The following is a 25,852-nucleotide window of genomic DNA, read 5'->3' on the forward strand; positions in this document are numbered from 1 at the left end:
GGAAAATTCTGTAACAGGTAAGACACAAGAGGAAAAAGAGACTGTTATTGTGGTCTTAAGGTTATGGCAAGATTTTAGACCAGTGCTGTTGCATTAAATATATAGCACAGCTCACAAATATAAGCCTCATCTGTAATTGTAAATTCTGTAGTAGACATATTTAAAAATACAAAAATAAACAGATGAAGTTAATGTTAATGTCTTTAACTCATTATATTCAAAATAGTATCACTTCAACATATATAAATTTAAAAATATTAGTGAGCTATTTTCTTTTTATTTTTTGGGGGGGTACCAGGCCTTTGAAATCCAAGGGGTATTTTACATTCATAGTACATCTCAATTTAGACTGACCACTTTTCAAATGCTCAATATCTACATGTGGCTAGTGGTTATGTATTGGACAGTGTTGTTCTAGATCATTCTTAGACCAAAGAGTAGAAGTTGGCTCACCATTCTGCAGCATTTGAGGGTATCTTTCCAACATCAAGTAATTTATATGCCACTTGTTTTATTATACTGTCAAGTATATTAAAGAAGTCGCTTTTTTCTCCATTCATCATTTTCCTACTTGGAGTACTTTTGTCCAATAAAGTCTGTTTATCAATTTTCATTATCTTTGCTTTCTCCTACTGCAATTCATGGTAATGGCCCCTTACACAAAAACAACAGCATATCTTTAAATTTTAGGGATTTTGTTTTTAATTACAAAAAAGTATAATTACTGTAACAAATTCAAACACTATTAAGGTATGTGTATGAAAAGATAATTAATCCTTAATTCTTTTTCATCTGTCATTTTCTGCTTTCCAAGGGGTAACCACTGTTAACAGTTTAGATGATCGTCTTTCTCCCCTTAGAAATATACATTTATGACGGGCACCTGGGTGGCTCAGTGGGTTAAGCCTCTGCCTTTGGCCCAGGTTGTAATCTCAGGGTCCTGGGATGGAGCCCTGCATTGGGCTCTCTGCTCAGCAGGGAGTCTGCTTCCCCCTCTCTCTGCCTGCCTCTCTGACTACTTGTGCTCTTTCTGTCAAATAAATAAATAAAATCTTAAAAAAAGAAAAAAGAAATACACATTTATGAGAAGTTCTAAGTGAGAAAATTGCTACTTTGAAAATACCTCTAAAAGTAATGAAAAAAAGATTTGGTAGTGACAGTTTTCTAAAATAGAAACATTTATCTTACCACATATTTAATAAAATTTAGGTTTTCATTATGGCTGTCCTTTAACAAAGAATGATATATTTTGGTATAATTTTTCCACTAAAATTGTATGATAGTCTAATAGCATCCTTCGCTTTGGTTGATTTTCTTATTATCATTACAGAGTAGACCTATCACATTGGTTTAGGAAAACCGTTGAGAGCTTTAGCAGTTTCTCAAGGGATTTTTCTTAATCCCTTGACATTTTCTTTCTTGTTTCCTGTTCTGTCATCATCCTTGTTGCATTTTCCCTTCTTCAGTTTTTATTGGTTTGATTCAGCCAGATCTTCATTCCCCAAGGGTTTTGCTGTGAGATGAACGCTTCCTTCAATATTATTTTCGTAGACTTCATGAAATCCTACATTTTTTTCAAGATTTGTATTTTCACTTTACAACTGAGTTGGATTGTGTTTACTTTGAATTATGGCATGTTTACAACATGAGACTTTTCGTGAGATAGTGGTAGACAAAACCAGGATATATAGTTGGAGTAGGTGTTGGTGTTAGGTAGAAATGGGTTTTATAGGTGATGAAGGCACATTTTGAATATTGTAATAAGGGGTTTTGATTCTGCGAACTTGTAACTTAAGGAACTCAACTACCTATTTAAATAATAGCTAACTTTCATCAAGGCTTTACCATGACTGGCAAATTTGTATACATGGATCATTTTATTTAATCTGTTCTGTGTGCCTGTGAAATAAGTCTGTTATTATCCTCTGAGTAAACTAAGGATTAGAGTGGTAACTTTTGCCCCAATAAAGTTTTCTGTCCCAATAAAGTTAGTTGTCCAAGGAAAGGGCTAATCAAGTGTGGGGCTGGGATTCTAACCCTAGAAACACAGCCTGTATTTACTGTTCACTATGTATGTGTGCACACACACTTGTGCCAAAAAAAAAAAAAAAAGAAAAAAAATGATTGGATTATAATTTTCTTTTTTAACTTAATATTATGTTTTGGTTATAGGTCCATTTATGAATGGACCATACTTTTAAGGAGTTACTCCTGTTTAGATTGTTTACAGTTTTTATTTTTTATATTGCTGTTCCTGCTGTTCTTGAGAACTAAGAAGCTTAGATTGCAATAGCCATGTGGGAAATAGGAGTGGAGCCACTGGGCTTAGGAGAGCTGAGTTAGAAACTGAGCTGACAGCGAAATAAGTCAATCGGAGAAAGACAACTATCATATCATCTCCCTGATATGAGGAAGTGGAGATGCAACATGGGGGGTTAAGAGGGTAGGAGAAGAATGAATGAAACAAGATGGGATTGGGAGGGAGACAAATCATAAGTGACTCTTAATCTCACAAAACAAACTGAGGGTTGCTGGGGGGGGGGTTGGGAGGGGGGAGTGGGTTATGGACATTGGGGAGGGTATGTGCAATGGTGAGTGCTGTGAAGTGTGTAAACCTGGCGATTCACAGTTCACAGACCTGTACCCCTGGGGATAAAAATATATTATATGTTAATAAAAAAAAATAAAAGTTAAAAAAAAAAAAAAAGAAAGAAACTGAGTTTACCCCCTAAAGCCTTAATGCTCAAAAGGTTGTGCCCCGCTCAGAGGATAGACTAGGAAAAAAAAAAATCAGGGTTACAGAAAGAAATTAAGAAGCTTTTCTGTTTTCACCTGGGTTCCGAGTGAAGTGGAAAAGGTCCCTGAGATTTTTTGTAGCTGCTGTTGTTGGTGTTTCATAGTTATACTTACTGAATGGTACAGAAAACCTCAGTCTTAAAATTGGCATTAATATAAAAAACTAAGATGAAAGACCGTTCCTTAAGCAAAAGTCAGTGATACAAAACACAGCAGAATTAAATCCTCAAGAATTTTGAAAGTAGAACTGTTAAATAATAAATACTTGGTATTATAATAAAAATTAATAAAAGAAAAAGCAAATGCCACAATTATAATAAATATAATAAACATTTAAAAATAAAATGGAAATGTTTAAAAATGATTAAAGATAAAAGAAGAAAACAAATATCAGAACAACATCAACACGGCTGTTAAAAAGACATAAGATCAGGGGGGTTAGGGGGATGATAGGAGGTAAATATGACTTCTGTGACAAAACCTTAGTCATTCAAATTTAAGAACTGGGTAAGATAAAATACAGAACAGGCAAATTTGGAGAGAAAACTAGTGATGGGGAAGGTGGATCTGAAGGTATTGATTTGAATGAATAATAGAATTGGTAAAAAGACTCAGAGCTAAAATACTCAAATTCAAGAAGCATAGTCTTGTTCTAGGAGAAAAATAATACTAAACACATACTTAAACGCATAGTAGACACTTGAACACCAAATACCTAAGAGACTATTTTAAGAACATCTTGAGAGTAAACAGATTACCTACAAACCTATGACAGACTGACAACACATTTCTTAACAGTAACAATGAAAGTCAAAATCCATTAAAGGATGGGAACAATGTAAAGATATTTTCAGACAAAAACTAAGAGTACATATGGAAGGCATTGTGAAATAAAAAACATTGTATGGTTGTATAGGAGACAAATACAAATAATGATTAACTTTAGATATTTAGATAAGCACTCATGTTAAAACACTAATGGACTAGAAATAAGATTTTAGAGCCTTTTGAGTGGTAGGAAAAAAGAACTTGATCAACCTTAAAGAAAGCAAGAAAATAAGAAAATTATAAAAAGTAGGATAAATGAAAAGGAAGCACAAAATAAAAAGGTAGAAATACTTCCAGATGTATCCATAATTGCAATAAATACAAATGGACTAAATTCTCAATTAAAAGACTGACATTGACAGAGTGGGTAAAGAATGCACTGTTAAGTTGTATTCGTTTTGCAAAGGATGAACCTAAAACATGGTGAGACAAGTTGAAAGTAAAAAGGCAAAAAAAAAAAAAAAAAAGGTTAAAAAGGCAAGATACCTCATGATACCAATGAAAGTTACATAGTTATATTCCTTTTAGACGAAAGCCTCTTTTGTAGGGCTTGCTGCATAATGGTAAAAGTAACAATTTACCAGGAAAGAGGAAGAATTCTAAATATAAGTGATAACATCAAAAATTATATAAAAATATAAAAAATATATCATGGAGGACAAGGGGTGTTAGGAGAAGGGAGTTGGGGTAAATTAGAAGGGGAGGTGAATCATGAGAGACTATGGACTCTGAAAAACAATCTGAGGGGTTTGAAGTGGCGGGGGTGTGGGAGGTTGGGGTACCAGGTGGTGGGTATTATAGAGGGCACAGATTGCATGGAGCACTGGGTGTGGTGAAAAAATAATGAATACTGTTTTTCTGAAAATAAATAAATTGAAAATTTTTAAAAAAAATTATTAAAAAAATACAAAAATAGAGAAACCATTAAATCTACCAACAGGTACTTTATATATACATCTCAGTGATTAAGCCAGCCCATAATAAGTAAGGGTATGATTTGAACAATGATTTAATAAATATGATTTAGTGAACACACACAAAATACCCATGATTAATTAAGTGGACAGAAAATAAGTAAGGATACCATTTGAATAATACTTGAGTACATTTGATTAATGATTACACAGCACCCCAAAGTTTAGTAGGGATACATTATTTTTAGGCACAGATGAGACATTTACCAAAATTGACCTTTTACTAAACTGTAAAACAAAATCAACAAATTTTGAAGAATTGATCTCATTTTGACTACAATGTAATTAAGTTGGAAATCAACTTAAAATGGATATATTGGCAGATACTTCTGAATAACTTAGGAGACAGAAAAAGCATAGAAATAAGTATTTTTGTTATCCTTTCTGGGAATCAAAAAGCTTGTGAGATCTAAAAGGGCTTAGATACAATGACCAACCCAGTAGCAATAAACTCATGTTAGTGCCCAGATTGTAGTTTTAAAGTACTATTTTTTATTAAAATGAACTAGGGCTTCTTGAAAAATGTGGCTGATTCCAGCTCTAGGTAGGCCATAGTAGGACATCTTGTCATAAAAAAAGGAAAAGAAGAAACTTCTTTTCACAGTTTGACTAACTCTTCTTGTCAAGAGACAATTTGAGATTATGTAAAAAGGGCCCTCTGATGGGGCTGCCATTGGCCAAGATAGTTTGAGCTTCAAGAAGAATATTGCAGTGGATTGAAGCACATTAAATTAAAATCAACAAAATGTTGGTCACCTTTGGAGGATGCCATGGAACCAGTTCATTCAGAAGCTGGTAAAGTATTCTGTGTTACCCATATAAACTACCTCAGAGTCACAAAATAGTTGATGAAAGTTTATTATAAAAGAATTTCAGCTAATAAATACAAAAAGAACAATAGCTAGAATGTCATCATTTTGTAAACCCTGATGAAATAGTGTATCTTGGCACTATTCATCAGGGTTTGCTAAAACCATTGGGTGACAGTCTGATACAAAGCTTTATGGTGAATGGTTCAGGCTGACAGTACACGAACCCACTGATCAATGTTAACATTATAAAAAGGAGACAATCAGATATTATAGCTTTCCGATGTGATGTGATAGGAAGTTCATTGCACCATTTAAGACATATTTTTGCTATAAAAAAATTAAACCCAAATCCTGTCAAGCCTCTAGATCAACCGCTACTTTATAGGAAATACAGAGACTATATATAAGAATTTATTGAACAATACTGCAAGAATGTAATCAGCAAACTCCAGAATATGGGAAATTCTATAGGACAAATAGCCCAGTTTCTTTAACAAATGAATGGCAAGATAGGAAAACAAAAACAGATTGACAGGTACCTATAAATTAAAAGACAGCATATAGATCTTTTTGGATCCTGATTTTAACAAACCCAAGTGTTCAAAAAAGGCAGGCTGTTGGCAAAATTTGGGCACTGGAAATGTGATGATATAAGGAATTACCCCCCCCATTTTAAGATATATATTGGTATTATGATTTTGTTTAAAAAAAAAAGGTCTAAGTCTTTTAAAGATAGATACTGAGATACTTAAGGATGAAATGAAATATTTGGGAACATGTGCACAGATAAAATGAAACACTGGCTATGATTTGAAGCTGAGGGATGGGTATTTAATAGTCATTATAAATGTTTTCTCTTTATATATGTCTGAAAATTTTTGTAATACATAAGTAATAACGCAACAACAAAAACTTTAGAATATAGCTAATTAAGTCACTATCTTGGAAAGTTAATCAAAGAAGAACAGAATTGTCCCAAAGAAAATTGAAGGAAGAAAATAATAAAGATGAGAGGAGCTGAGAGCAGAAATTAATGATACGGAAATGATACTGAGAAGATCCTTTTTCTTTTCTTTCTTTTTTTTTTTTTTTTAAAGATTTTATTTATTTATTTGTCAGAGAGAGAGGGAGAGAGAGCGAGCACAGGCAGACAGAGAGGCAGGCAGAGGCAGAGGGAGAAGCAGGCTCCCTCCCGAGCAAGGAGCCCGATGTGGGACTCGATCCCAGGACGCTGAGATCATGACCTGAGCCGAAGGCAGCTGCTTAACCAACTGAGCCACCCAGGTGTCCCGAGAAGATCCTTTTTCTGTTTATTAACATACATGAATTGATTGTGCCTTGCCTCCTTCCCAAAGGAATTTGAGATGACTTTAAAAAGGAGCAGAGAAATAAATATTACCAGACATCTGGGATGGATTAATCATTGCATTTGTAATTTTGGTATCTTCTGGAAAAGAGCAGAAAGGGACATGTTTGCTATACCTACTAAAGGGATTATGTTAGCTTTATCTGAGTGACATGTCTTTTCCCCTTTTCCGTACATGTGAGGTGGGGTAAGATGACAACACCTTTGATCTGCAACATTTCCTCTATCAACCAACTGTGAAAACAGATTTTAACATTGAATTTTAACTTAGGAAATCTTAGCTTTTGTGGTGAGTGAAGATACGTGGTTTACTTCTGCTTTCAGGAAAAAAGCCAAGGATTGCCTAGTAAATCCGAAGGGACTTTCAGAGTTTGGAAGATCATTTTGCAACCATCATAATAAAGATTGGATCAGATTAGAATCATTAGTGGATGCTAAATCTAGGGATGCTAAATCCTTTGATGAGGAACAGGATATTCACGTGCTCTTGGGGGATTACCCAACGACTGCTTTTAGTTGAAAGGGAGAAAATACACAGTAATTACTCTGTAGAGAAATTGGACAATACCTTGACCATAGGTAATCAAAATAAAGTCACCAGTGAAGGACAGATGGGAATCATGTGCCTCCAGATGTGATGCCCTGAGGACATTCGACCCTCTGTGTACTATTCTGAGAATATATAACCTGATATGGGTGAAAATGTACAACCTCAGTCTAATCATGAGAAATGTCAGACAAACCTTAAATGAGGGATGTTCTATTAAAAAAAAGGGTGGGAGGGGGAGCAGTTTTCCAAAAATTATTCAGTGTAATAAAATACAGTGAGAGGCTTTGGAAACATTCTAGAAGGTAGGAGGCAAAAGAGATGTAAATAGATGCATTACCTGATTCTAAACTGGATCCATTACTGGAGAGGGATATATGCTCTAAAGGACATTACTGGATCAGCCAACAAAATTGGAATACCCGTATTTGATTTGATAGAACTTCCATGTTAAATTTCCCGACATTGTTAACTGTTTAATATGCCTGCTTATAGAAAATATACTCTGAAGTATTTGGAGATAAAGGGCCATGTTGTCTGTACTTTGCCCTCAGAAAGTTTAGAAAAAAGTTCGTGTGTGTGTGTGTGTGTGTGTGTGTAGAGAGAGTGGGAACATGCATGATTGCAAATGATAAGCAAATGGGGTAAAGTTACCAGTAGATAAATACAGGTAAAAGATGTACAGGTGCTCTCTGTAGTATTTTTACTTCTGTAACTTATTTGTAAATATGAAATTATTTCCAAGTAAAAAGGCAAAATATATGCTGTTGTTATGATGCATTTTAATGAGCTAACAAAGTGATAGTGCTTAATTTGTTCTCGAAGAATGGTCTACATACCCATTAGGCAGTTTCTCTCAAATATTAGATTTCCCAAGTGAGCCATTTGTAAGTACTGGATCAAATCAGTTCATGGTTGAATTAGCCAATGAATGCCCTAAGTGCCAGTATTTTCTATTGTTGATTGAAGAGGGTTCCATATGTTTTATATGCCAAACATGGACAAATAGCATTAAAATTCTGTTATAAAGATGTAAAAGTCTGATTTGTTTTGTGCTAGTTCACTTACTCATGAAGATGGGGTGGAGAGGTACTTGAGGAAATTACTGATTATTTTTTCTCAAGGAATATTTGAAACCATAGAAGTAATTGGACAGGTTCTCACATATGATCCCAGTGTTCAGAAGTATAGTATAGAAAAAGATGGTTTGACCTAAAATATTTTAAAGGTATATGTTAGCAGTTAGCTGCCCATCATTAACAGATGAATCTTTATCTCTTTTAGATAATATAATTTTAAACAGAGTTGCATGCTGATGGCCATTCCAGGATAAGTTGACTGCAAAATACACCCCAAATAACAGATTCTCTACTTCAGTTAAGAAGGAAACTGGACCAATAAAAGCATGTGAAATATTGTAGAAAAATTAAAACCATGTTAAAGAGAGAAATAAAACATCAAGTGCTATTAGTAAATACTGAGTGGGAAATTTTTAATCTAAGTTATTTTTTAAAAATTGTTTATGACAGGCTCCTCTTCTCTCCTTGTTAAAGGCCTTTCGTGCCTATAGTTGCAAAAGTTCACAAAAACACACCAAGGCTTTAAACTGAATTGGCATTATCTTGAAAGTCCACAAGATGGGGATGCTCCTCTTTTTTTGTAGGTCTGTGTTATTATGAAAGAATTGTTTTAGCCAGTGGTATATTGGAGAATCTCTTACTGGCCTAAGAGCTGACTATTAAAATTTTAGGAATTATGCAAACAGATTGTTAAACACAGCCATCATTAAAAATTAAATTACATAGCTTGTTAAATAAATGGCATGTATAAAAGGGTAGTAGATACTTAAAATTCATTACTTCCTAATTATTTCACTATATTTTACTATGATTTATGTTCTTGAAGCTATTTATTAATATTGTATCTTTAGGTTGAAATACTGTATTATGGTGTGCTACTGTGTGTCTTTTCCCAGCTCTGTTTTTAGTGCTGTTACAGTGATAGCTTGAAATTAGCTATGGTGGGAATATTTACATCATAGAGTTAGGCAAATGCCATAAATCAGGGCTTGATTTATTGTTTATTGCTTGTCTAGATGTAAGGTGATGGAGAAAATGCTAATAATGCAAACTTAAAGGTGTCATGTCTTTAGCTATTACATTGTACATAGCTCAAAAATTTAAAAATATATTTTGCAGTTCAAAAATGATTATCTACTTCAGCAACGATGTTACATTGTTGACATCATTGATGTAAGTGAAAAATATCAACCAGTACTTGGAATTCCATGTGGATATGTATTTAGCTGGCTGCTAAACATGTTTCAGCACATTGCTGGTCATGGCATAATTGAGTTTGGTGTGTTGGTAAGAAGTGGGTGGTATAAATTTATTATGCTTTTTTTTCAGCTTTAGGAAATCATATCATGACATGTGGGCATTAATTAAGAAAAAAGAAAGGTTGAGTTTTAAAAGTCATTAGCTATAGCACAAATAATTTTAAGTTTGAAGCCTTTGATTATATGTCTACTGTAGAACAGAAATGGAATCATAGAATTTCAGGTTCAAAGAATGCTTAAAATAAATCCAGACCCATTTACAGATAGAAATTCTTTTCTCCAGTGTATCAGTCAGTCATCCAGACTATAGAGAGCTCATTACCTGATAATAGTGTTGGAGAGCTCTTGGAGTTCTGTATATTGAGCTAACCTGTTTTCCTTTAATTTCTACCAGTTGGTTCTGGTACTGACTTCTGAGAAACACAGAAGAGAACATTTATCTTCTCTGTAGAACAACCAGCCCTTCAGGTATAAAGGTAGTTTGGATGTTTCCATTTAGACCTCTTTGGGCAAGAAGTATATCTTTATTTAGTTCCCTTTTTTTTTTTTTTTAAAGATTTTATTTATTTATTTATTTGACAGACAGAGATCACAAGTAGGCAGAGAGGTAGGCAGAGAGAGAGGAAGGGAAGCAGGCTCCCTGCTGAGCAGAGAGCCCAATGCAGGGCTGGATCCTAGAACCCTAGAATCCTGACCTGAGCTGAAGGCAGAGGCTTTAACCTACTGAGCCATCCAGGCGCCCCTATTTAGTTCCATTAACTGTATTTTGTGTGGTATTTTTTCTGAGCTCTGTAATCTAAGATTGTGAAGCCTTTAAATCTTTTTTTGTGCAAATTATACACAAGTCAAGTGTTGGGTTGTTTAATTTCTTTTTAAATCAGAGTAGATCTTTGTACTTATTCCTGTTGCTTTCAGCACAGCATTCCAGATCGTAGAAATGATATTAAATTGTAATTTTACCATTTTTGGTATTTATTAATCATATTGACTTTATGTCAGTTGCAGGTTTGATAAGCAGTGTTTATTGTTTATATTCAAATTATTGTTTAAAATGTTGAATTTCAAAGGACTGTGGGGATACAGGTCACCTTCAAATAACCCTAAGTTCTCTTTTACCTATTATTTTTTGCTGTGGGTGCTACTAGTTCTATTAAGTAGCCTACATTTTCCGTCTTATATGCAGAAGTTCATCATGATGTATATTGTTAGATGCTTTGCTGAGATCAAGACGCATGATGTCTGTGGGATCTCCACCAATGAAATACACTTCAGTACTTCTGTTTTTGAAAAGTAGGCATTTTCCAAAATCCTGGCATGTCTAAATGTTAAAGTTCTGTTCCCCACAATTGGAAAGATAGAAAGAAAATCCATCATGAATTGTGGGTTAGATAATAATGAAGATACCAGAAGAGAGAAGGGATAGGAGAATTCCTGGGAACATTTGATGGTCAGGGTCATGGTATATACTTGGGCTGAAAAGAAAAAAGCCTGTGCTGTGAGAGCCCAGCATTTTCACTGAGCCAAGTATTCTGGATCAGGTGAGAAATTAGGGATCTGGAAATAGTTTCTCTCTTGTTATCTTTTTCCTTTGACGTGTATGGTGAACTCTTAACAGTAAGTACTTCTGAGTGTATAAGGGTATTTCTTTGCTGTGGAGTGTACCTCCTTATTCTCTTTCTTGTGGATACACTAATACTTCATAGTTTTATTTTGAAGATTAAAAGAACTCAATATGAAGTTGACTGGCACATTCTCTTGTATTTTTCTTATAGTAGATTTAGGTTTATTTCATCATTTGTTAAAATTTTCTCCCTTTGTTAATTTCCATTGACCAGCCGTGGTGGAGGTTGTCAAGCAATTACTAATGTGAGTTGTCTAATCCCATTTCTTTTTTTTTTTTTTTAAGATTTTATTTATTTATTTGAGAGAGAGAGCATGAGAAAGGAGAGGGTCAGAGGGAGAAGGAGACTCTCTGCTGAGCAGGTAGTCTGATGTGGGACTCGATCCCTGGACTCCAGGATCATGCTCTGAGTCCAAGGCAGTCGCTTAACCAACTGAGCCACCCAGGTGCCTCTCTCATCCCAGTGCTTGGTCTCTACTCTCTTTCTTCCTGCTGATGCTGTTTTTTATTGCTACTAGAAGAAAAATTTATAGTAGGTCATTTGATTAAATAGTAAACTTCTTCTAGAAGGCAGTCCTGGATTCGTTGTCTCATTTTCTCACCTACATTTGAGTTATTTTTAAAATTCTTACTTATATGTATACATTTATGTTGAACTGATGAGTTTTTAGGGCTCCTCTTTGCATATACTTTTCAGTATAAGTTCTGGTCTCTAGCAATAGGGAGTTAATAGTGTTTTATGAGTACTTAATAGTTGGCAGTCACTTTTTGAATAATTGTTTTATTTAACCAAGATAAAGCTACTTGTTAAAAAGGTAGAAAGGACTTGGGACATAGAGATAAAGGGTTTTGGGATATGAGGAAGGAGGATATATGGATAATAAAATTCATGGGCTCATGAGTTATATTGGAATTTCCTTAGTTGCATTAATTACTTTATGGCAGGTTTTACTTTCTTTTAACTTGAGGGTTTCTGTTTCTATAGGATGGATTAGTAGGCCCTCTACCTAGCCTTTAAAAATCTTTTGGTTCAATACATTGTAATTAGTTTTTGGTAATTGAATTATTCTCTCTTCTTGCAGATTGAGGTGGTGCCATGCAGCAAGCAGCAGAGAGATGCAGAGTTCGAGTCAGAAGGCCTGACATGGCACTTTATGTACCTAAAGCTCGAAGAAGTGTAGTGCTGCTCAAGTCAGGTGATGAGGAAAAAAGCTGTGGTCCACTTAGCTCCGTGGTGAAAGAAGAACAAAAAGAGGATTGTTTCTTCCAAAAGGAGATCTTCAGAGACAAATCTGAGACTCAGAGACTAAGCATTAATCCTGACAAAAAGGAGCACAACCGTAGAGAAGGAAAGAAATTTTCAACAAAATTAAGAAAAGATGTGTGCCTTCAAGAAAGAAAGAAAGATAGGATTTGTGTTAAGAGGCAAACTACAGGATCCAAAGAAACATTATGCCAAGGACGTCAGGAGGGTGTCCCAAATCCTGGGATACCTAGTATACCTTTACAAAGACATTTTAAACCAAAGGAGGTGGAGTGTTTGGAGGTTGAAGCCACAGATGTGACGGGACCTGGGAAGTTGCTTCTATCCCGGTCTTGTTCAGAAATGAATGAGGCCCAGGTTCTAAACAAACCATTCCGAAATGTGGAATTCTGTGACGTCAGTAGGCATGAATTAAGTGGCGAAACATTTGAAAGCAGAGGTTTAGAAAGCAGAATTGAAACTGATGCCAAAGTTGTGGAGATACTATCCCAGTTTCCTAGAGTTTTTAATTGTGTGTTGAAATCTGAGAGTGTGATAGTACCTGTAAAACTGAATTCTGATTCTGCAATTGCACAACAAAGCATGCAAACATCGTGTGGAATGTTGACTCCCAGTAGTGGAGGCATTACTGCTATTTCTGTTCCTGGAAGTCCAGATGGTGTCACTGACCAAACTTGTGTAGACTTTGAAGCTGAGAATGTTAGTGAGGTAGCCAACAATACAGATTTCATCTTGGGTCAGAGTGGTATAGATTCCATTCCTGAGACTCTAGATAACATCTCTCATAAAATGACTATAGTCAGCAAATTAGAGCGTGTAAATGGCATTTTTGATCCTGCAGTGATTAGAGAATGTGAGGAGAATGACAGCACTGCTGATGACTTATGTATAAAGTATGAACCTTCTGATACAGCTCTCCTTGCTCATGAGACAGATACAGATGAGTCGAAGAGTGTAGGTGACATTACTAATAAAGCATGTAAGATGGACATTACAGATGTCCCATCTGATCAAATAACTGTGGACAGCCCTTGTGTAGTTGCAGTTAGAACAGCTGATGAGGTCTGCAGTAACACAGGTAGTTTCTCAACATACTTAGAAATGAGTGCAGATACAGCCCCTCTTCATGTAGCTAGATGTGGGAATGATGTGGACAATTCCAGCAGCCTGACTGCTTGCTCAGATACTTACCCTGAGAGTATTTCCTCTGGTTTCACAGAGTCAACAGGAAAGTTGATAGAGAGCTTGTCAGATTGTGCTTCCTCCTTACCTATAAAGAAGATTGCTGGTAGTAATTGTAACACTTTTTTGGACTCTGAATTCAGTACATTAAATGGGACAAAAGTACTTTCAGACAGTGCCTCGGGCAATGATCTGGATTGTACTGGTGATACAACAGAGGCACTGCACGAACTAAAAACTGCTGAAGAGTTCAAAACAAAAGAGGAAGATGACTCAGAGAATATGGAATTTGGTGTATCCTTTCCTGATATAGAAACTGTATCTATGGAAACATCCATGGAACCGAAAGCAACGGAAATGGCTCGTGTGGAGGGAAGTGCTGCTACTGAGGAGAGCTGGGAGTCTTTGTTTAATGATGATGGTGACTGCCTGGATCCACGTCTTCTACAAGAGGTCTGTTCAGTAGAAGCTGCTCAGTGTTTACATGATTTATAGATTCGTAGAGCCTGATATTTTGGGGGTAATTTTGATAGACATTTGTGCACACTCATGTATTCACTCACTACATCCAGTGAGGCTTCCTGCGGTAAACAAATGGGATTGTAGATTGAGAAGAGAATGCCTGGTAGATCTTACCAAGTAAAACATACCGAATTGAGCTGTACTTACAATAGCCACGTCCTGAGAGATCTTACTGAGTAGATTAGGGATGCAGTTAATGGGTTCTGACTATCTGTTGCGGGAATACAGAGGGAAACTTCTTCAGAAGGGCTTTTCTACATTGACAAGCTGTATTTTACACAGGCCTATTTGAGGGAGGAGAATAACTTATTATTATTTATATTTATTGCGTTTTTCCGGGAAACATTGCAGTGTTGTTAGACACTGTGGAGGGAAGGAAGTAGAGAAGGGAAGGGTAAAATAAGGGAAGGTATGATTGTTTTTATGTAGTTTATCCTGAGTTAAATTAATGTGTAAATGATTGTTGAGTACATACAGAAAATATAAGTGAATAATGCCATGCTGGTTAGAGTTCATAAATAGAAAATGTTGGGTTTGAAGACATTTTAGAAATTATTTAATTCTTTTCATTTTCTTAATTTAGACATTCACTCTATATCCTTACCACAAATAACAATCATTGGTTTTAAATAGTAGAACCACTTCCCCCTTCGTCCCTTATAGTGGGTTCACATAACCTTTGTCTGGAAGAAGAAAAAATAATTTCCCTGTGAAGTCCCCAATTTTATAAATGAGGAAATTGAAGCTTAGTGGTCATACTTTTAGGAATGGCATAATCAAAAAAAAATTTTTTTTTAAGATTTTATTTATTTGACAGAGAGAGAGAAATCACAAGTAGGCAGAGAGAGAGAGGGGAGGAAGCAGGCTCCCTGTGGAGCAGAGAGCCCGACGTGGAGCTCAATCCCAGGACCCTGGGATCATGACCTGAGCCGAAGGCAGAGGCTTTAACCCACTGAGCCACACAGGCGCCCCAGGCATAATCAAAATTTCAATTTAGTTCTCTCAATCCAGTGTTTATGTTCTTTCTACCAAACCACGTCTTCACCTATAAAATACTTTTGAGTGATTCCAAAGAGTCTTTTAAATATGAAGTGAGTAGTGCTTTTGTTTCTGAGAATTAAACCAGAAGTAGCAAAAAACGATCACACGGATGTGAAGAAACACGTGAGACTACAGAGGGGACAGGCCATTGGACAGAACTGACTTTCCAATACCAAGCAGTTCCTCGTCGTTTTTAGGTGTCTGCGTGCGCACGTGTCTCACAGTTAGCACTCCTTATGGGCAAGTCATTGTCCTAAACATCCTTTGAAAGAAATACAGAGCAGACGGTATTTGTGAGTGGGCACCCACAAACCCCTTGAAATTGCATGCAAAATGTTATGTGTATGTGGAGTTTTTCATAGCTTTCATCAGATTCTCAAAGGCAGTGCTTCACTAAGTGTGGTCCCTGGACAAGCAGCAAGAGTGCCACCTGGGAACTTGTTAGAAATGCAAACTCTTTAGCCCAGCGGTCTATATATTTATGTGTTTTCCAGGTGACTCTGATGCACATAAGGTGAGAACAGTTTTAGAGAACAACTTCGAAATCAGGTGACTCTGATGCACATAAGGTGAGAAAAGGTAATAGACCAACATAAATAGGTATCAGAACGTGAGTGTGGTAACTAGAGATGGCTGTCCAACCATAACTAGAAAGAAGAACACTGTTCAGCAGAGGTTTTAGACCCAAATTAGGTTAAGAAATACTACTAATGTGGGAAGGTATGTGAATATAGAGAAGTTGTTAAGGATCTCGTCATTGGAAGAAGGTCTCAGAGATGGCAAAGGGATTACCTGAGGGCTAGAGAGCACAGTTATGCATAGGAGAGAAGGAATAGCTTCCTATGAAAGAAGGGCATGGCACACAGAGCCTTTTACACATGGTGGGACTCAGTAAGTATTTATTGAATGGATGTAGGTGATAGGGTAGAGTTGGAACTCTGATTTTTTAGGGTGGACTCCAGGGGCTGTCAAAACTTCACTGCTGCTGGAATTTGGATTCTCTATGGTGGTAGCTTAGGGATATGGCTTCTCTAACGGGAGGAGGTTTCATGTGTGCAACTGTTTTTCAGGTCTTAATGCTTTTTAGAACAGGTGCAAAAGAATGTAGGCAATCACACAGTGTTCCGAGGTCCATGGTAATATAGCCAAAGAGGACACTTGCATGACGTAAAGCTGGGAATGGCTAGAAGATGGAGTAATGTTTTAAGCTAAAGACAGCTAGTTCTTGGGGGTTGTGTTTGGATATCACATTCTGGGTTGGTGCTTGCCAGGGGTGGGGTCTGTGTTGAGGTATAAGGGGTGATGAGAGCACAAGGGAAGGAAATGGATTGAGAAAGCAAAAAAAAAAAGCAAGTAGCAGCTCCAACTCCACAAACTATGGTATCCTGTGCTTTGAGTTTTAGGAGATGTAATAATAATGTTATTAAAAGATGCCACAGATCCAGTAACATTAATAGCCCTCTAGTGACTATTACTCTTAATTTATTATTTATATTGCTCCAAACATACTTTATTAAAGGCTAAACCAGAATGTCTGCCGGTCTCGAAAATTTTCCAGCCAATGATTTTTTTGGCTCTTTTCCCAGCGGGCCTGTTTCTTTGTTGACAGTGGCTACAGATGGAGGTGTGTCTAATACTTCTAATGGGCAGGGAGGTATGCTGTGGAGCAGGGTGTGGCAGCCATTGGCATGTGAAGCAGTTTCCTGCAACATCTGAACTTCTAAAACTGCGTGAGCATCAATAGGTCATTCCTGAATTCCTGGAACTGCCATTCTTGATGAGCCTCTAAAGATCACACTTATTCTCCTTAAGTCGTGGTTTGGGATGCCCAGAAGTTTAAGTTGGTAATTGATAAAGAGAAAGATGTTGGCCTGACTTCTCCTTCTAACCCTCTGAGATCTGGTATGAGTACACAAGAATTACTGTTGTCTAGATAAAATGTCCATAACTGGGGCGCCTGGGTGGTTCAGTGGGTTAAGCCTCTGCCTTCGGCTTGGGTTGTGGTCTCGGGGTCCTCGGATCAAGCTCTGCATTGGGCTCTCTGCTCAGTGGGGTACCTGCTTCCCCCTCTCCCTCTGCCTGCCTCTGCCTGCTTGTGATCTCTCTGTGTCAAATAAATAAAGACATAAAATCTTTAAAAACAAATGCAAAAACAAAAAAACGTCCATAGCTCCTTCTGTCTCCTATAGTGATCTGCTAATCTATTGATTGGTAGGAGGGTTAGTAAGATACCAGCAGCGTAACACTGATGTTGATAGACTGTGGCATCTGGTCCCTTTACTGGTCATTTGAAATTGGTCATTTCTGGTCTTGATTTAGGTAGGAGTCTCCTTTTGCTACAGAAGGCTACTAACAATGTTACAATCATGGAAAAGAGAAGAGTAAAGGAACACCAGCTGTCCCCACAGACTTTGGGAAAAATGCTCTCTGAGTTTAAGTAGGAAGCCCAGAGGCAAAAGGAAAACCTCAAAATTCCATCGCTAAAAGCAAATTATATGAAGAATGAAGGGAGGAAAGTCCTTCATATCCCATCCCTAGGGACTTCATTAATAGTTGCTACTTCATCACTTTGCAGTTAAATGGAAAGATCGAGTACTTAGAGTTTGAGAAACTGTAAATTGTAAATAGCTAGGTATATATGGTTATTATCACTTTCGTTTTATTTTATTTTATTTATTTATTTTTTAAAAGATCTTATTTATTTATTTGTCAGAGAGCAGAAGCAGAGGGAGTGGGAGAAGGGAGAAGCAGGCTTCCTGCTGAGCAGGGAGCCCGATGTGGGGCTCAGTCCCAGGACTCTGGGATCATGACCTGAGTCGAAGGCAGATGCTTAATGGCTGAGCCACCCAGGCGCTCCATCACTTCCATTTTAAAGGCACTGTGTTACATGCCAGCTTTTTTCTCAGCTTTATCTAAGGTGTTTGTTTGTTTGTTTGTTTTTTTAATTTGGAGAAACGGGATATAACCATGTGATTAGATAGTCATATAACAATCTGAAGGATAATTAATATAAAACCACTTTATGAGAGATGTCCTAAGTCTGACTGTGTGATGGGTGATCTAGAGAGTGGGGTCAACAGAGGACGAGAGCCCCGAGGGCTAGACTGGTTGATACTCTTTTTTTTTTTTTTTTAAAGATTTTATTTATTTATTTGACAGAGAGAGATCACAAGTAGGCAGAGAGGCAGGCAGAGAGAGAGGAGGAAGCAGGCTCCCTGCCGAGCAGAGAGCCCGATGCAGGACTCGATCCCAGGACCCTGGGATCATGACCTGAACCGAAGGCAGCGGCTTAACCCACTGAGCCACCCAGGCGCCCCTCTTTTCTTTTTTTTGAGTGGTTTTAGGTTTACAGAAAAAAATTGAGTGAGAAGTTTAGGGTTCCCATATGACTCCTTCACTGTTTTATTACTATTTTAATTTTTATTTTCACAGTACCTTTTATTATTAGTTGCAACTCATTTTAGCAGACTTATATTTAATATTTTTATTAAAGTGTCTGAATTAATAGGTCATTGGCTGCCTAAGTGAGGCAGCAGATGCCGTATATTCGAATGCAGTTACTTGGGACATCCAGTGAAGAATCTGGTTGAATGAAGTACTCTATTTGTTGTTCAGTCCACTAGTGGATGATGACTGGATCTCTGGTTGATACAGAAAGAGAGGGAATACTAAGGGGATACCACTGCTCATAGTTTATTTCCAAACCAAACATCTCCTAAAATGAAAAAAATCTCCCATCCGAGCTCCATTAGGTTTGTTACATAAATTTTTTTTCCTCTTAATCTGAGTTTACACCAACAGCATTTAATTTCTGATGCTTTTTCAGAACTGAAGAGAGGTAAACAGTTCTAGGCCTCTGTTGTCGGTACAAGGAGGCATTCTTGTCTGCAGCTTGGGAGATTCCTGGTGTGCTGTACTCCGTCCCTGGCAGTGCTTTTGCTTTAGTGAGCTCCATGACATGTATATGTGGAATAGAGTTGGGGCAGCAGGGGTAGGAGTAGTGATATCACTTGTAATGTTTCTTCCATTTAATTCATTCCCTGTTCAGTGACAGTAGCAGGGAGGGATAATGGTAGGGTTGGCAAAGAAAACCAGAGTGTACACTCTACCCCAGTCAGGAGAAAAACATACTAACAGCTTTATCACAAAGATTTTAAAAATTTTAAAAATGTTTAAATTTTTTCATGAATTTTTTAGTTCATTTCTGTTAAAGAGTTTGGTTAACAAGAATTAAACTCATCTACACTTTGATTTGAATTAATGTAGTCATTTGTATCAGAAATTTCTTGTATGGCATGTTGAATACTCTGTTGCTGGGCTTTGGGAGGGAGAGCTAGAAAGGAAGAGAGGGTCCCAGCTATAGGCTTGACTCCTGAAGTGGGTAGCCAGCAGTCAAAATATATTTAAATTCAGACTGTTTCGTGTTATGAATCTGGGGATGGGGTGTGAGGAGGTATAAATTAGCAGTAATGCCTGCAGGACAGAAGGCAATTAAGTGCTAGTCAGCAGCCGTGTACAGATCATTGGTGTGAATTGACCCAAAACTGAGACTGTTGAGGAAAAGCCAAGAGGATGCTCAGGCATGCTGTATCCTAGGCTTGATGCACGGAGACTGTGTTTCTGATCCTTCAGATGATGGGTCATGCTCTTATATTGCCTGCCCAGGACAAGACTGACTCATTTCTTAAAGCAGTGGGTCTGAGTCTGCAGTTTGAAGGTCAGAAGCACGCATGTATTGCCTGATGGAGACAAATAGGCAAGGGCTAATACTCTCTAAAGTAATAAACACAAGGAAGAAATTTTTATTTGGAAGAACTGGCATAGATACGATGTAGGATCTTAGGTAGTTGAAGGGAGCATAATCAGGAACTAGAGAAATCAAGAAGTGGAATGGCAGTGAATGCTACATTTATGTTTGCAGTGTTTCTTAGGACTTGTGGGCAGCCATTTTCCCTGATTATCATAACAGTACCTGAGTCAAGCTGTCAGGGATAGTTTGGGAAGATTCAGACCTCTAGCAGTCTCCTGTTCTTGGGTCATCTGGTCTTTGAGCTTTCTGCATCATCATTGGCATCTCTCCATCTAATCTTTCTAGTCATGCTTTGAAGAGGAGGAAGTAGAGACATCTCCCTGCCTCCTCAGCACTTCTCTTGACTATTAATTAAATCTGTTTGGTGGATCGGTTTAGCATCTTGTCAAGGACGCCAACGCCAGTCTGCCATGTTAACCTATGTATGATCTGAAGAGGAACCAGGTCCATGTCTGTTCAGGATGTTCACTTGATCTTTGCCCATATATTCATGTGTCATATATTACCATCCATGGGAGAGAATTAGAGCTCTTCAAAGTTAACCTCTGACACTGGGGTCAGTAAATGATCATCTGAACCAATTGCTGGGCTGTCATACATGTCTCACTGTTGTAGCTTTTCTCTTATATCCTTTAGCCCTTTTCCTTTTCTGCTTCCTTGTTTATCCCCACCCCCACCCTTCTTCTCCTTAATTATGCCTTAATCCAAAGCTGTGGCCATGGCTTTCTCCCACTGAGGATAACCAGAGGTATTGAGATATTGCTTCTACCTATTCTAGAGAAATCTGTAGATGACACCTTACAGGGTACACATTCTTGTTACAAATTTTATGAAGCCAAAGTTTGCCTTTCCAGTTGTGGTTTCCTGGTAAGGTCAGTGGGAGCATAGCCTAGATAGAGTAGATAATTTTATTTGTGGGTAGAGAATTCCACTGGGGACATTTTCTCCTCTTACACTTACTATATAAAATGTTAGAGTTTAAAAGTCTAAATTTATCCTTCTGTTGAAAAGGATGTAAGTCCAGAATAGTACAGAAGAGGCCTTGAAGCTATCACTTACGCTGCATAGCATATAAATATTTATGCTGTAATACTTTAATGGCATTATCTTTTTAGGGAACTCCTTTTGGATGTTTTTGAATTTGGGTTATGAGAAATTTGAAAAAAACTTGAAATACTTTTTTTTTTTAAATAAATAGTGTTATTTCCCTGTCTGCCAAAGAGGAGAAGTTAAATGGGTAAAACATTTTAATTCTAGCTTTTGGTCTATTCACAATACTGTAGACCAACATGAAAAATTCTTGGCTGTTACTCTCAACTTTCTGTGATACTGGCATACCTTAGATAGAATTAAATCCAGATAGTTCAGAAAGCTTTTTTTATGTTTTTGTTTATAGCTTTAACCTGTTCTCCAATGAAATCTTTCCATTTATCAAGGTTTATAGTAAATAATGACATTTTAAATTGATTTTCTTCAACAGAAAGTGAGTTAATAAGCAGTTGTGTAGCCATAAGATATAAGTGGGAGAGAAAAATAGAAAGAAACAAAGAACTTGGATACCCTAGCCTATATAATTGAGAATTGACTGTATGGGTTGATTCTGTAAATCATGTTATCATGTTATACCACCAACTTGTGATCAAGTCTTTGTTGTCCTTTTCTCTGTAACTTATGCCCCCATGTGTAAATTTATTACAGACATACCTATAGTTTAAAGTGGTTTATTATATTTCATACAACTTTATTACATATTGAAATTCAAGTTCTTTTTGTAATGTATGCTGAACATACATTAAATGTGTGTTGGCTGAGTGGTTAGGTGATCAGGATGAGGTGGAAGGAAGAGCCAGGTCCAGCTCTAATATAAGGTCTTGTGTAATGAGTATTTCATAAGTATTACAGATGAAGTAAATGAAGATGATGTAAAACTGTAAAAGGGTAGAGGACAAGTTAGATTATTCATGCTTTGGGGTGTTTAGGGGAAGAATCACAGAAGAGGTGGTATTTGAGTATGTCCTTGGAGAATGGTGTGATATTTTGAGATGGGCAGACTGACAGACATTAGCACTTGTGAAGTAATAAGACCAAAGCAATGGGGAGGAGGAAGTAAGGTGTGTTGAGGCATAGTGAATATTAATCTTTGGTTGGAATTTAGCATATTTTAAGGGATGACATGAGATAAAGCTAGAAAGGTATATTAGTATACTATTGCTGCTGTAATAAATTACCACAAAATAGTGTCTTAAAACAACACAAATTTATTAACTTACTGTTCTGGAGGTCGGACGTCTAAAATGGGTCTCACTGGGATAATTAATTAAGGTGTTGGCAAGGCTGTATTCCTTTCCAGAGGCTCTTGGGGAGAACTTATTGTCTTGCTTTTTCAACTTCTTGGAGTTTGCCATATTCTTTGGCTCGGGCCCCAGAGTCTTGCTAATATCATCACTCTGACTCTGAGTTTTCCTCTGAGTTCCTCTGCTTTTAAGGACCCTTGTGGTTATAATTGGGTCCACTCTGATAATGCAGGATAATCTCCCCGATTTAAAGTCAGCTAATTAGCAACCTTAATTCCATCTGCTGCCTCAGTTCTCCTTTGCTGTATGTACCATAACCAGGTTAAGGGAAGTTAGGACATGGATGTCTTTGAGAGGCTGTTATTCTGGTTGGGGCCAAATTATGAGAGCTTTAAGTACAGCCACTGAAAATTTTTGATCAAAGGAATGACATGGTCATGGCAGTATTTTGGATAGTTTAATTTATGCTCCTTATGCTATCTAGAATATACAACTAGAAAGAAATCAGCAACCTTGAACTATCTTTTTAGTTTTGCCATTGATCGTCCCTTTCTCCCTTCCTCCTTTTCTCCTTTTGCCCTTCCCTTCCTTCTTCCTAGAATAGTTTATATCCATAAATCCGTAATCAGAATTAGTTGTCCTGAACATTAATACGGCACTGTTTCTGATTGTGTTCACTGAAAGACCTTTTCATCATGTTATGGAAGGAATACTAGACTAGCAGTCAGGAGACCTGAGTTATGATTCAAACTCTGTCAGTAATTTGATTTGTAATCTTAAGGATATCCTTTAGTCTCTCGGTGATGCAATCTTCCATCTTTGTAATCAGGATAATAATAGCAGCCATCTGACATGCTCATCTGACAGAGATATAAATATGACTTTATTCCAAAGTAATGTAGCATATTTTTGGTTTTTTGTCTGTAGAGAGTAACTGGCTTTGTAACTTCGTAACTTTTTTTCTTTTTGAAGAAAAGATCTTTTTGATCCTTAAAGAACCAAGGATCAAACAAAAAACAACAAAAAATAAAAAGCTCAAGGATCCATGCCTGATTGACCTACTCTTCCCACCCTTTTTTTTTCCTCTATAAAAAGGGATCAAGGCAATTAAGTCATAGCAAGTCAGGTACTATTTTACAGACTTGTTTTTAAGACCAGACTATTAGGCTTTAAGAGTCTTAAAACCCTCACTTTGGGGAAGATGATTTTAATTTAGCTGAATATGGAAGCTGGTTATGCCTATGAAGTAATACTCACATTTTACTTACACTTTATAAATAAACAAGACAGACCACTGGCAAAAAAAAAAAAAAAATTTCCTAAAATGTTTGTGAGTCATAACTCAAAATTATTTGCTCTGAGTTATTTTATTCCCTTGGTCTAATAGAGAGATTAGAATGAATCAAATTCAAAACCTCTATTGCTCTATCAAACATTTCTTAGTCATCAGAAAGAAAAATACATATGTAGGTCATAAAATATGAAGGTTTCACATTGATAGTATAGCAGATACTTGCTCTATTATATGTGACTTAGAGTAAATGTTTCAGTTGTCTAATAGAAATATGATGCTACAAATAGGAACCATGTATATGATTAAAAATTTTCTAGTGGGCACATTAAGAGAAGTGTCATCTAATAATATACCCAGACTATCATTTCAACATGTAATCAATATAAGAAATTATTGAGATATTTTATTTTTTGTATTGTCTTTGGAACCTGATGTGTATTTTATGTATAAAATACATCTCAATTTAGATTAGCCACAGTTTTCAAGTTCTCAGTGGCCACATGTGGCTGGCAGCTACCTTGCTGGGCTGTGCAGGTCTGCTGCAGGTGTATCTACGTAACTGGTGTGTGAAAGCTTAGAGCCTCTCCTTAAAGCTGTCTGTATTGCCCTGTTTAATCCGCTGACAGCGGCCCCGCCCCCTGGCTTCCCTTCACAGTCTTGCTCTGATCTTCACTTCATTCCGTATTGTTCTCTTAGACATTTCCCTCTTCAGTGTCACAAACTCCTCTCTCCTTTACTCTGTCAAGGCTCCCTGTCATGTTTGTCTGGGGTTCTCAGGAGAGAAAGTGGCATTAAAAGTATGGCCTCCTACCTACCACCATACCATCACCAAAAAAAATGTGTTACTGGTAGAAACGTAAACTGACCTCACCAATATCAGTGCCGTGGGGAAATGAAATGAAGTTCTTCCTCCTCCTTGGAAAAGTTAGGAATCCCTGATAATAGTGGTGTCTGATAGGAAAAACTAGTGAGGAGTATCTAATTTGCAGGCTTTATATCTATTGTTATGAAATGTAGAATAAGAATTGTGTTTTGTTATTATTAACACTTTGTGTTTAACCAGTCCCAGAAGCCAAAACACTCAGCAGTTTCCTTAGAAATGGAATGTAAGTATGTTAAGTTCAGTTTTGCTGAGTAGATTAGAGCAAAGGACCATAAACAGATGTTCTTGGCAGACCATTTTTTATTTTATTTTTTTTAAAGATTTTATTTATTTGACAGAGGGAGAGAGCACAAGCAGAGGGAGCTACAGGCAGAGGGACAGGAATGAGGAGAAGTAGGCTTCCTGCTGAGCAAGGAGCCTGATAACTGGGCTTGGAGCCTGATCCCATCCTGAGATCGTGACCTGAGCCGAAGGCAGACACTTAACTGATTGAGCCACCCAGGCGCCCCTTTCCTTCCTCTTTATAATCAGTTCTTAGGGTTTATAATTCCAAGGCATTTTGTAGTCATGCATTGTTTATGTCTCACAATGCACTATTTAGCCCCAGTTTATAAATGCACAGACATGCAGTGATTTATTTTGTTTTTTACAAAGTACCTCAAAAAGTTAATGCCAGAAATCCAAAAATGAAATTAGGAAAACAGTTCCATTTACAATTGCATTTAAAAACTATTTAGGAATAAATTTAACAAAAGGAATATGAAACTTGTGCTCCAGAAACTACAAAACATTGTTGGAATAAATTAAAGAAGACCTAAGTAAACGGAAAGCTATCCCATGTTCATCTTTTCTTTTTACTGTTGAGATACTTCTCAAATTGATGTGCATATTCAGCAAATCCCAGCTACCCCCCCCCCACCTTTTGGGGCAGAAACTGGCAAACTGATCCTCAGATTTATATGGAAATCTAAGAGAGTAGAATAGCCAAAATGATTTTGAAAAAGCAGGACAAAATAGAAAGATAAAACTTTCTGATTTCAAAATCTATTAAAAAACTACAGTAATCAAGATAGTGTGACACTGACATAAGGATGGAGTTGGAAATGACTACTGACCTTCCTTGTCTCTGGGACAGTTATCTTAAACTGATAGACCAGCCCACTTTAGGCTTTTAAGGATTTGTTAAGTTTAGCTGATTTCTTCTTGCCCGCTTTTGTAGTGCCCACTTCTTTGACCATGATCTGTCAGTGGCAAAACAGTTTCTGTGTTCTATTTCTGTT

At 37.0% G+C, this 25,852-nt stretch overlaps 1 protein-coding gene across 5 annotated transcripts in view; it reads left to right on the plus strand.

Moving 5' to 3' along the window:
* Nucleotides 1-25,852, plus strand: part of R3HCC1L (R3H domain and coiled-coil containing 1 like) — a 92,853-nt gene that overhangs the window by 44,851 nt on the left and 22,150 nt on the right. For all 5 annotated transcript variants that reach the window (XM_044240270.1, XM_044240271.1, XM_044240274.1 and 2 more), the window contains one exon: nucleotides 12,365-14,181. In XM_044240270.1, the coding sequence (XP_044096205.1) occupies nucleotides 12,379-14,181 (1,803 nt within the window). In that variant the 5' untranslated portion in view covers nucleotides 12,365-12,378. The remainder of the gene's footprint in view (nucleotides 1-12,364; nucleotides 14,182-25,852) is intronic.

Source organism: Neovison vison, chromosome 2 (genome assembly GCF_020171115.1).
Source record: "Neovison vison isolate M4711 chromosome 2, ASM_NN_V1, whole genome shotgun sequence".
In the NCBI taxonomy this organism is placed as follows: Eukaryota; Metazoa; Chordata; class Mammalia; order Carnivora; family Mustelidae; genus Neogale; species Neogale vison.